The sequence below is a fragment of the Amblyomma mixtum genome, chromosome 2, assembly GCF_055824585.1.
Source record: "Amblyomma mixtum isolate Tamu chromosome 2, ASM5582458v1, whole genome shotgun sequence".
Classification (NCBI taxonomy): domain Eukaryota; kingdom Metazoa; phylum Arthropoda; class Arachnida; order Ixodida; family Ixodidae; genus Amblyomma; species Amblyomma mixtum.
The window spans coordinates 190,329,725-190,342,758 of record NC_143013.1 but is presented as its reverse complement, the minus strand read 5'-3'; the positions used below and the strand labels follow the sequence as shown (position 1 = coordinate 190,342,758).

The following is a 13,034-nucleotide window of genomic DNA, read 5'->3' as shown; positions in this document are numbered from 1 at the left end:
CACGTTTTTTTTTTTGTTTTCGCAGGAAACAAATAGACTATGTGTTGCTCTTCGCCTGGGCTACTCGTATGCAGAAGAGTGTATGAAAGTAAGAAAAAGCAGGAAACATTATTCCATAGTTGGCGTCATGAGTACCGTTTGTTCAGAGGCTTTGTTTCATGGTGTTTAGCTGCTATAAAAAAAACAAGCGAAAACAAAGACAAAGCACCAGAAGGCACACACATTCTGTCGCCGGGGATGGAAGGACGACCGGACTTGGATTTTTTTGTTATTTGGATGTGCACTTGTGCAAGAAAACGGCTTTGAGTACGTAGATAAGCCAAAAATAAACCATTTCTACAACACAAGGCTCTTCAAAAGAAATGTTAACCCAGGTAGCACGCAATGAGGAGCGCTAGTGTGTCCCACATTGGGCAGGTGGGGCCGGGGCAACACTTAGAGTTCCTACATGGGCCCACTGCGGAGAATACGAGGGCCAGCCAAACTGCGCTTGCCCCTATTGATTCTACATGGGTACCGTATTGGTGTTGCTAGCGCTAAGTCATGCCACGTTCCTGCATCTAGCCCACATCGGCCCTGGTAGGGCACTTGAGGGCATCTGGGACATAAATATGGACTCTGTGTCGAAAAGCTTCCATTAGCCAGATCGGGGCTGCACAGGCAAAACCACAGAGATCACACTTCGACCGTGCCGGGGTTAGAAAGGAGATGTGGCCACAAGCTGCCCATATGAGTCCCTTGTCGGGGTCTTCTGGGCAGATGCAACACAATGCGAGCGTTATGTGAGAAAAAACGCGGCAAGGCCGAATGAGGCACGCGCTCGATGCACAGCCGCAGGTGGCCATAACTTACTCTCATAGACAACGTAATTAATTCTCAGCATCTTTACTCCATTACTTGAAATTACGTGCTTTGGGCTCTCGCACTCAACTAAATTGTGCGAAATAATCAGACCATGCAGAAGAATGACTGTGCCCACTCACCATGATGCACTGGACTACCCGACACTCTCCAAATCTCCTTATAGTTTGGAACGCAAAAATAGGCTACCCGCGCAACGTGAACAGTGTCTAATAAAGCTTTTTCTAATCACTACAAGATGCGCTGCCTGCCCAACCTGCAACACGTGCTTATTGTGGGCAGCCAAGATTGCTTATTTCCTTGTACTTACAAAGAAAATTTCAGTGGGTTTCTTAGGTCAAGCTGAGCTAGAAATAACTAAGATATTATCCCTTGATGGAACGAAGTATGGTGTTTTGGGTTAGTTGTACCCCTAAAGCACCCACATCAACCCCTGTAGGGACCATGTGGGTAGGCTCCAATTAGTCTTTCCCCTTTAGAGCCCGCGTCAGCCCCATGCCGATTTTGGAGAGGGTAACTGAAATGAAAAACAAACTTTGGTTCTCAGGGTCCGCCCAGAGTTTACTGGAGAAGCTTATACATCGACAACGAATTGCATCGAGGAGTTCCTGTTCCGAACCTTCAAATTTATAACCAAATTTCTGTAAATTTTGTCGATTTGTGTACTTTCTACCTTCTGGATCGAGGAGGTGATGAAGGAGGTTCTATGTTTTCGCGCGGCTAATGGTGCCCTCAAGCTGGTTACATATTCTTCCCCAGTTCTGATCGCAGAGTCAGGACATATTCCTCAATTTTATGTTATAGCGCCCTAGGCGTCGTCTAAAATTGCGATTCTCTTTTCGTTTCTATAATAGCTTTTCCCTACTAGCTTTGGCCCCCCACATATGAAGAAAGCCGCTGTCTACACTTTCAGTTCTGTATTGTCGTCGAGCGTTTCAGTCGCGCTCTTCGTATCATTGTCGAGTTCCTCCGCCCATTGTTCTATGTTTGTTATTTCTGCCTTTCTCTCGTCCTAGTAGCGAGCGTGGCGGAGAGAGGCAAAGTGTCCCATTCGATAATGTGCGGGAAGCGCGTTTGGCGCTTGGCAGGGCCAACGTCAGTTTCTGTGACAAGCGTGTAATGGTGACTGCCTAGGGCCAGTAAGGAGTCGCACCAGTTTGCTGTACCTGTATTCTTTACCAAGATGAGGCCTGGGGACATGTCAGTACACACGCTATTACACATTCTTGTAGGGGTGAAAGGATGCGTGAGCAGGTATGTGCTGTATGTACAGCCACACCTCTCTCTCTTTTCGCACAGTTCTCCGGATAGCCCTCCGCGGGGTGCTGTGCATTGAAGTTCCCTAGTATGACTAGTGCCTGCTTACTGCCGATACTGCGACCTTTCTGAACAGGTAGTTGATTGTAACTTTGTTTTTTCGTCGAGTGCTATAGATATCCAGGCTGTGTTGGGTCTTTTTGGCCTGAATAAGTTCGAAGAGAACGTGCTCAATGTGGCGCAACCCGCGTCATGCTCAATGGCCGTAATATTCCTTCTAACGAATGTAGTAGCATTACGTTTGTCGCCTGCGTCGTTAAAAGCTTGATCACCGACTAATTCTGACGCGCCTCCAGTTTCCTGAAGAGCGATGACGTCTAGGGGGACCTTCAGAGGCGTAAGGAGCTGCGGAAGGATCGGCCTTTTTCGCCGATACCCCCGGCATTTCCATTTCCACAGCGATTGGGTCTTATCCTTTGTGTGTATGGCCACTCTGAATTTGTTGAGTGGTATTTTGCACAGTGTGCTGCCATGAATTGATGGCTAAGAGCTAATTCATGTGTCTTAGTGTTACGTCTGGTAGTCCCTCTGTTGAGGAGAGAATCGACTGAATTTGTATTAGCATAATGGTTTCCAATGTCTGAAATTGCGCCTGGATTTTGGTGTCCAGGGCCTGAATGGTCTGAATCTCGGCCTCCAGTTTATAGCAGACTCCCTTTAGAGTAAGTTCGGGTTGTGCACCATCTCGCGATTTCTCTTGCTGAGTGGTGGTAGAGATTGCTGCAGCACGATCGCACTCTCCGGGTTATTACTTCTGTATTTTTCTCGTTCCTGGAGTTCTTTATTTATCTGGAGCTTGGGAGAAAGCTCCACCTTCATTTCCTCGTTTTCAATTTGGATGGCCGTAAGCGTTTAAGTTTTGAGATGTCCTCAGACCTCTAGCTGGATTAATCTGCGAGACCTTATCTACAAAGCTCACCCTCTTGTCATCGGACACGCTCGTCTTGTCCGTGGGCGGCGCACCTGAGGGTCTGAGCGTTCCCCGGTTTTAGGCTGGGCTCCGGTGTTCCAGCTGTTGCCAGTGTTCTGCCGTTCTTGGAGGTGAAGCGCTGGCGAGAGCTTAAGCGGGGCCTGGAACTGGAACTTCCCCAGGAGCTGGAACGGCCCTGATGCTGAGGTTGTCCCAGGAACCCTAGCGACATCGAGATTTAGAAGAACCTGTATACTTGCAGTGACCGCCGGAGCCTTTCCCGGACTCCAGGCATGGGAAGCAGTCCTGTCGCATGCGAAATCCCTCCTTTGTCTCTCGCCGGGATGAGTTGTTCCCGATACTGTGTGTCTCTTAGCATTTGCCCCCTCCGATCATAGCGCACACTTGGGGTCAGAAGTATGTTCCTGATGGTGGTTGCTCATACCACATTCTTGACACTTAACGTTATTTGGGTTCGGCCTTACGTCAGCTCGATGTACCAGTTGGCCGAATATCACACATACTTCATATTTATTGTTATAGATTTGGCAGTGTAGTGGCGTACTTCAATAATAAATCCAGAGCGGATCTCTCTCATCTTTGAAGAGTATTAGCATGGGGCGAGGCTCAGGGCCAATTCGCCTGACTCCCATCACCTTCGGGTTACGCGAGCAGTTCAACATATCTTGAATGTGTTCCACGGTGTGCGAGAACAAAATTGAATGTGTGACTCATGGGTCCTGATCCGACCGCACTACCCGTCGACTTCTCAGGAATATTCTTTCCACATAGTGAAACGGAGGCCTTGTCTATCTTGAGGCAACAAAATAAAGAAAAAATAAAAATATAAAAAAGGTAAAATGACGCTGTCTGTCTCTGCGAAATAGTATTCAAAGTGGACACTGGGCCGCTGAAGGGACCCCCAAAGCTATCGCGTCATATCCTTTAGACGGAGCTTAAGTGCCTGCCGATTATGTTAACCGATGAAACCGAGACTACTGTTTCATTATTTATGACGTAAGTTTTGGGTTGTGACCTTGAATCTGTAGTGAGGTTTAAATGTTTAGACTTTTCGATATTGGCATCTGCCATCTGCAGCACCATTCTGCTTGTGCATTAAGATATGATTGCAAACTAATTTCGTTGTTTGAATTATCTTCATCACTGCAGATTACAAAGTCGTCAGCGTATTGGGGAACAATATAAGCAATATTTATTGCTTTATCAATATCATATAGCGCATAATTGAGCGTGCCTAATATTGAACGTTGAGGGCCACCTGACGTGAAATGGATTTCGGCTGGAAGTATGATTGGTCAATTCTTCTTGGCGTAGCGTTCTTGCGTTATTAGTTTCTAGATTATCGATTTTGAGTGTTAATTGCTGATAATGTCCGCGGCTAAAAATATTCGTAAAATCGATGAATATACCATACACATATTGAAACAGTTGTAGTGAAGTCCTGAGGTGTGATACCAACTCGTACAGCTGGTTGATAAGAAAGCTTGTAAAGAAAGCCAAGCTTGTTTTGCTGAAGTAACTGATTCTTTAATCCCGCCAGCAGGACTTCTTGAAACTTTCCTTAGTTTTTTGGGGGTGAGAGGGTGAATTATTCCCAAACAATATACCCACCCTACAAATGCTGTTGAACTTTGGTTAAATTTTTTTTCCAGATCCATGGGACACAGCCAAAGCCATGAGAGTTGCTACGGATTTCATATGGGCTTGTAAGAACACTGCCATTGCCGTAAATATTCCAGGGACAATCTATAAGGTACGTCACAGTTAGATTTATTCGGTAAATAGCGAAACAGTGCTGTGTTTATTCTGACTGAACATATGTAAAGATTCGAATAAATAACAAGGGCCATAAAAACCAGAAGAACATAAAAAAGAGGCGTTGCGCGCATTACAACTACATTTAGCGTCCAGGATTCCAGAAGAATATGAGAATGTTTTCTTATAATCCGTGCAAGCCCCAGACTACGCATCTGCTGGAACTCTTGCTTGATTGAACGCGTTTTATTGGTTTGCATAAGCATCGCACGTTGCCAGTACAAAACTTTATGTGTATTAGCATCCATGCCCCTGTCGTCTCCCAGCGCGGCGCCCAAGAGGATAAAGTCAACTTCATGTAATATAGTGTTAAAAGAGATGGTTTAATGGCTGCTGGCCAAGGGAGGGCACTCCGTCCCGCGCAACTGCCAGCTTTGTCTCCTTCGTCACAATATTGACAAGAGGAAGTATTTCGTTCCGGAATAATATTGCGACATTGTTTTCCCTGGCGAATGAAGTCTTGCGTTTGTAGCTGTAGACAAAATAAGAAAATAAAATATTGAAAACAGCGTAATCTAAGCCTATTCACTTAGCCTGCCCTATGCACTCCATTCTAGAAATGCGCGTTAAGCCTTTGTCAACAGCATCTTACGGAGTGTAAAAAATTACAGTACACTGGCGCATGATAAGATTCCCTTGGGCCCCGAGCCACGTCGGGATACCGGCAAATTAGATAGTAGGCACGTATGGTTGATGAGCTTGCAGCGGTGCAATCAAGAAAGTAATCATGCTCCATAGAGACCGCATGAAGTTAATATGCACTAAATTGAAGGAAAAATTGCAAGCGACTTGTGTCAACGAAGTAAACAACAAACTGTTCATGGTAAAGCAAATCTCGGTAGAATAGAAATCATGCAGGCAATAGGAACGTCTCATAAAAGTAACATTTTGTCCTGTTCTCAATGGACGCAAACACCTGAGAGATTTGTTTGTTGACAAGATAAAGCTCTATGTTGAGATGAGCTCACACTAAACCCTGTCTCATTCTCGTGTATAAAACTTTAAACACTGATAACAACAAACATATTCGAACACACGCAATGTTACGCTTCGGTGAAATTATACTTCTCGATTTGATACGTGTTTTCAGGTTTTAAAAGAAAGCTCATGTCTTAAACTGTACAGATGATAAATTATAGTTCATTTTTTACAGCAGACTTTTTATACTTTGTGTTTAAGGCATAATGGTCTTAGTTGCTTTTGTGAAAAAAAAACGCAACACAACCCAACATCCCTTTCTGTAAGTCTTTTACCCTTCTTCTCTGCCGTTGTGGAGGATACTAGCTGAGAGGAGTCTTACTCCATGCAATAAATATTTCTAATTAATTCGCTATTATGTTCACCCTTGCTACTGTAAGCAGGAGCTGACTTTCCATGCCTGCGCTCAGCTCCCGCCTGCTAGTCTTGCATTTCCTTGTAATCTTCGAGCTATCAGATTGCTAATTAGTGTTCGTGTAATCTATATTCGTCGTCAAGCACACCTGCCTCATTTTTCCTGCCTTATGCGGGCGGCCTTCATATGAACTAGTCCTCTTTCTTGTCTCTATGGCTGTCATTACTGGACTGCAGTTGTGTATGTTACTCATTAAGCGTATTTGTTGATAGCACGATCCATTGAAAATACTTAAAACCGAGTAAGAAATCTAAGAATTATGTTGCACAGGCGGTGTGCAGTCTTCAGCGTCTATCCTGTATCGCATCGCTCGCCATGCAGACTGAACTCTTAAAGCAATCTAGTATCTATTCTAATAGTACTTTGATCCCTGGCGTGCAGCAGTGAAATTGCACCACTAGTGCGTACATCGTGAGCCTTGAAGCACCTTCGAACAAGCATTAATGCTATTTACGGCGCGACATCCTCGAAAGAGGCGTCTTGAAAGCAATGCCACTTTGCTAAGTGTACTTCATTATTTGGCGTGTTTACCGGAGAGGCTAGCCTCAGGGTGTGCAAGCACAAAAGCTGAATCGCCTTTTGCACAAGCCTTGATGAAATAGACGACACGCCTGGGAATGAGAACGCGTCAGAGAGTTGGGTCCTTGGAAATAAGGCGTTTACCTTTTCGCCCACACGTGTATGTGGAGCGCGAATTCTATTAAACAAATCCACCAGCGGCGTCGTGAAGGTGGGCAACATCCCAGTTATTTGGAATGACTGAATAAGCTAATTTTCAATGATGGAGCAATTCATCTTAAGATGACGACGGCGTTTCACGTCTGCAATGTCAAGACTGAGAAGTGGCGCAGGAGTGAAAGAACTGCCACACGCATCTCACCGCAAGGCTCCACTTCATTTGACACTTAAGGGGACAAGCCAAACAGAAAAAAAATGTTCTGGGAGAGCGAGAATGTTTTTGCCACAGCGTCATTCCAATCTTACCAGACCTGTAGCAAAGTCTAACTAGGTCCTAGTGAAAGCGGACCCGTGTATAAGCTACATGGCGCTGCTCATCTCTTGTTCGGTTCACTGCGTATGTTTACCAAAACGGGTCTCAGGTATGAGAAAAGTCTTAGTAAAGAGAATGACGAAGTGACACCGTTTCTAATTTTTTTCAACACCCACTTTGCTTGAAAGAAGCAGCACACGCGGCAAAAGAATAAGCCCACAGTAAAAGAACTGAATATTAGGAGGGCCTGTTGTAAAAGTTATGAAATAAAGAGCCCGGCTGAGGTCAGTTAGAAAACGGAACAACAAACAGACGCGCACGGCTGCAAAAGTGTGCGTTGTTTTTTTTATTCAGTTTTGAGTTCAGGCTTCCAGCCGCAAAGAAGTACAGCCGCGTATGGGAAACCGTTCAAAATGAGCCATGTGCTCAGTAAGCTTCGGCGGCTGAGATTTACGTAGTGCTTCTATTTGCCTGGACACCTGCTCTTTCTCGCTGAATTTTTATGCTACATTCAGTTTCTGTTCTTTGTGCAACATCCATTCGTCATCAAGGACGTTGTCTGCTGCCCTTCCTAGCCTAAATCGCCTGAATCTAAAAGAAATTCATGAAACGAACTTCACTCAACGTACCTACATATATCACAAAGCCTTGTTGAAAGATCCCACTCTATCGCTTTTACTGAACGTGATTGATTATAATAGTATTGCTTACATATATTACACAGACTTAATAAACATCCGGTAATATTGCAGTTACTGACATTTATTGATGCTATTAATAGTACCAATGCATTATGATGATTCTTCTGTGACTGTATAAAAAAAGTCTGAAAGCGATACGTTATTTATTGCGGTAGCATTAGAACCGTCCTTAGCGCAAAAAGCCTACGGCCTAGGCGGCGGTGAGTGAAGCCTTGGGGGAAGAGGGAAAGTCGATATAGAGAGAATGAACGAGAGAGAGAGGGAAGGGAGAATGTGAAGAGAGATCAATCAGGTGAGAGACGAAAAGCGGCGTGATGAAAACCACGGACGTCAACCAGAATCGCGACGTGAAGAGAATTGCTAGGGGATGACGCACTGTAATTGAATGAGTGCATCACACCAACGGTAGTCGTATGCGCGGGACAATAATGCTAACGAATACTATGCCGCATGAGTCGAACTGATCGCCTATTTCTTTTGTTTTGCAGGAAGCACATAAACTGTGTGCTGCTATTCGCCTGTGCTACTCGTATGCAGAACAGTGCACGAAAGTAAGAACAAAAAGATAGCGTTGTTCCATAGTTGGCGTTTCGTGACATCTGATGTCCAATGGCTTTGTACGTTAGCTTTCGGAAGTGAAAAATAGAAATATTACTCTGATTTCTACACAGACGATTCCAAAACAGCACTCTACGTAGGGAGTTCGGCAATCAAAGAAAGGAAAATCTGAGAAAGTAATCAGGCAGCTTCAGTGCACTTCAATTTTCAGAACAAAATGCTTTGCCATTGCTGTAGCTGTAGAAGAAATAATGAAGAGAACCTGAGAACAGTGTTATGTAGACTTACACAGTGTTATGTAGTGTAATGACAGCAATAAGCCCCAGAAACTTGGTTCAACGCATAACAGGAGACATAATACATATTATAATAAAAGCTGATACTCAAAGACGTAGAATAAAATCCTGCTGAGTTCGTAGTCACGTGCGGATCAGCGGGAACGAGAGCGCTGATGCATGTACTACACTTGCCCGTAATGTACAAATAAAACAATTAAACATACTGCATAAAGACTGCCTGAAGTTTCTTCGAAATAAACTGAGAACAAAATGGCTTCATGAGACAACGAGTTTAACAACAAGCTGCACTTTGTAATGCCCGTCTGTAAGAATGCAAGACCTGTGGGCACCAGGAATGTTTTATGGAATAATTTTAGGTCGTGTCTGGATTAGACGCACACACACGTACACATTACACAACTTGTTACTGACGAAACAAGACAAACCGCTTGGTGAAAAATACAGAGGTGAACCGAGACTAAACCATGCTACGGTCTTATATTCAAAACTCGGAAAACTAAAAAAGAAGCACTTCAATCAAAATTTGAATGTATGCAATCCTTTGACCCAACGCTGCTCTTAGATGTTAATGGTATTGATAACATGTCGTGTTTTTAGCCCTATAAAAGAAGCAGGCATTCTTAAGAAACTGTACATTTTGATCCTCTGCTTCACTTTGTAATATGATACACTTCAGCCACTTTCTCGTTCCCGACAAAAAGGCCCAGGTCTTCATTTGATTGGTTGGGAGCCTCAAGATGTTTACCCAACCAAGGATGGCCGCTGAGGTTACCCGACATTCTTTAAAGCTTTTACTTCTAGCCATTTCCAATATTTCTTTTCTCATTCTTCCTATGTAGTACTAACGTTTTAGGCCCTCTACACCACTGAAGAGCTTGTGAAAGGTTTTTAGGTGAATACTAATGTTAAAGTGCAGTGGCAAAATAATGTAATTTCATTTCTCTTGTCAGAAGATAAGGCTTGCACAGTTGTGTCTAAACAAACACCTCTTTGTATGGAGCTGCATGTAGAGCTTCGGCCCAGTTTGATCAAAATTTCAGCGCCTGCTAAGAATGCTGGATAACCTAAATATATGCAACAAGAGCAGGCTGCAGGGAGCAGCGAAACATCAAATTTTCTATCAAATTTTATCATCTCTATCAAATTTTAAGAACTAAATGAGCATATGGCATATGTTTTGTATTTTTCTGTAGAACGCTGACGAACACCTGAAGTGCCTTCGCAACTGCCTACTGAAAGTCAGTCGAATCACTGAAATTCTCTATCCTGTAAGTATTTTGTCTTCAAAATATTTTTTGAAGCCGTGCCCCGAGCGAAACCCAAGCTATGCAAATCCATGCGAAATGAAGCTTTGAAATGGTACGCATCAGTGAACTTATGAGTATGTTATGATGCCAAAATTAACGCTGAACCACAAACCTCGACAAGTATATGGTAGTAGCGGCTTAATTTGCAAGCTTCATCAGCATTTGCACTGGATCGATGTTAGTAATTTTACGTCAGTGAATCAAGGAAACTAATGCCAAGGAAGCACGGGCTGGAAAGGAAGAAAGAAAGGCAATGCTTAGTTATTAAAAAGGAACGTGGAGAGTCTATTCAGGGAGCAGAGGCTGTATGCAGGTTCAGGTCTACAGCAGTATGTCTGTAAAGCCAAGTGTCCACAAAACACGTTAGCGAACATATCTATACCCAGGAAACTATAGAGAAACGCCATTTGAATTTCTGCTGCATCAGGAAACGTCAATCACTTAAAATGTGAAAAATTACGCAAATCTAGTTGCGCGGTAGCTCAATACCAATAGTTACGCTTAATAGAGGACCAATGTATTTACTTTGGTGGAGGCATATCGTTGACCCAGTGGGCAAAAGAATCGCCGCCTATTCCTTTATTGCCTAAGATTAAGAAGATGGTACCCTTGAATTTAACTATTCAGCCCGGAGGGAAGCGATTTGATGTCAGATAAAATATTTTCACTTATTTACACTGCTAGCATCACAATGTAAATGTGTACACAAAATCTGGCACCTATAGCAAGAACCATAATGTCGCAGCCTTCGAATCTGAAATGGTACTGCTACTCTAGCAGAATTCCGCGTTATGTGATTTTGGTTTATTACAATCTCATTGCCTTTCGAGCTTTCGCAATTGTTCTAACGTTAATTTCATATAATACCGTATATTGCAGCAGTCATTCCTTTTCCTGGCATTAGTATATGACAAGGTTTATGGTTCGAGTCCTCTTTTCATCCCCATTTTTAATGAAATTTCTAAAACTTCTTGCTATTAGGAAAGGTTTTGTTTCATGTTTTTCGTTTCTAATACAATGGCCGTACGATCTGCTGAGCGCCTTGTCCTCACTAGCACTATTTTTGCACAGTTTTCAAGCATGATTAGTAATTTCCAAACGGGAGAGACGAATCGCCTGCAGTCTTTGTTTGTCTCCGAGCTTCATATTCCCCTCGATCGTTGATTCTCTGTTGCCCGTGAAAGTGATCCGCAGTTGCCTTATAACGCACTCGAGCCGAAGTGGCTATCCGGGTCGAAATGAACAAGTAACTTGGAAGACACAATTGCCTGCTTAACTTTGTGAAGAGCTTTTTCCTGTTCCTTGTTACACTGCCACTTGGCCCCTTTAGCTAGGAGGGCGTACAGCGGAGCCAGCACAGTGGCCAGATTGATCAAGAACTTGCCGTAATAATTTACAAGTCCGAGAAAAGCTTTCAGCTCACTCACTGATGTAGGTCCTGGGGCTTCGACAACGCCTTTGATGTTATCGTCCTTCGGTCGCAGACCCTTAGCGTCGATCCGATGGTCGAGAAAAGTGACTTCGTTTTGCTGGAATTTGCACTTATCCTTGTTCAGTCGGAGACCGTACTCCCGCAGGCGCTGCAGCACCCTCTTCAGCCTTGACACATCGTCTTTTTTTTCACCGATGATAATATCATCCAGGTACACCTGCACTCCTGGAATATCGGCCTGCAGCGCGTCCATCCGCCTCTGGAATATAGCTGGAGCAGAACTTGCGCCAAAAGGCAATCGGTTGAAACAAAAGAGGCCTTTCTGAGTGTTGAAGACTGCTGTGTTTTTGGCATCCCCGTCTAAAGGTAGCTGGGTTTAGGCTTGGCGTAACTCCTACGTCATAAATACTGCTCCGCCATTTAGCTTAGCAAAAATGTCGTCCACTCGAATCAACAGGTACTGTTCTAACACTGTGGCTGCATTCACTGTCATACGAAAGTCTCCGCACACTCGGAGAGACCCACCGCCCTTTAAAACGGGTAACACTGGTGTTGCCAATTCGGCGGTTTTCAGCGGCGCCAGGACATATTGCGCAACCAGTTGGTGCAGCGCTTCCGACATCTTATCCCTCAAAGCGTAGGGGAACGTAGGGGCCTTAACAAACCTTGGACACGCATTCCCTTTCAGCTGCAATGTCACCGGTGGTCCCTTGCATATGCCGAGTCCTGGAACAAACACGTCAGCATTTTCGTTGAGCAGCTCTTGCAATTCCGTGCTGGCAGCTTTTATCTCAACCGGTTGCACACTCGCAACCACACGCGACAACACTGCCACCTCAGCCTCGCTGAATTCCTTGATTGTGTCTCTGCCGCACAAAGATGGTGCGACGCTGTCGACCACTATGACCGTACCCGGAAAGCTTTTCCCGTCCACGTAGCAGTCATGCTGAGCTCTCCGAAAACTGGAAGTTTGCCCAAGAGGCAGGGTAGCTTAAGCTGTGATTTGTGCAACAGAGGCCACAGCGCCTCGTACTTCTGAAACGCAGTTACGGAGATGACACTCACGGTTGATCCTGTGTCCACGAGCATAGTAAGAGCGACGTTATTCCAATTAATGTCCTTGTAAATTGGCCGAACCTTGCGGATGCTGGCTTCTTGGTGGAGAACCGCTGCAATAGTGTACAGGGCTTCGCTGTCGTCCGAGCTCGTGTCCCCTGCTGCTGCCATTGGCGTCGTTGTCCTGTCGGGCGTGATACGTGCCGAAGCAAATTTAGCACTGGCACATTCGGTGCAGATGTCCTCGTTTGCCGCACCAGTGGCATACCTCGTGAAGGTGTTCGCATTCCCTTTCGGTGTGCGACTCGCCACCACACCTTAAACGTGTATCGCGTTTCTCCAGCCTTGGTCGCGGCTTCGATGAACGGCTCTT

General features: G+C 44.7%; 1 protein-coding gene across 1 annotated transcript in view; it reads left to right on the top strand.

The window, feature by feature from the left end:
- LOC149361882 (uncharacterized) overlaps window positions 1-13,034 on the top strand; it is a 46,038-nt gene that overhangs the window by 22,764 nt on the left and 10,240 nt on the right. The window contains exons 3-4 of the mRNA XM_089569614.1: window positions 26-88; window positions 10,060-10,134. Of these exons, the coding sequence (XP_089425740.1) occupies window positions 26-88; window positions 10,060-10,134 (138 nt within the window). The remainder of the gene's footprint in view (window positions 1-25; window positions 89-10,059; window positions 10,135-13,034) is intronic.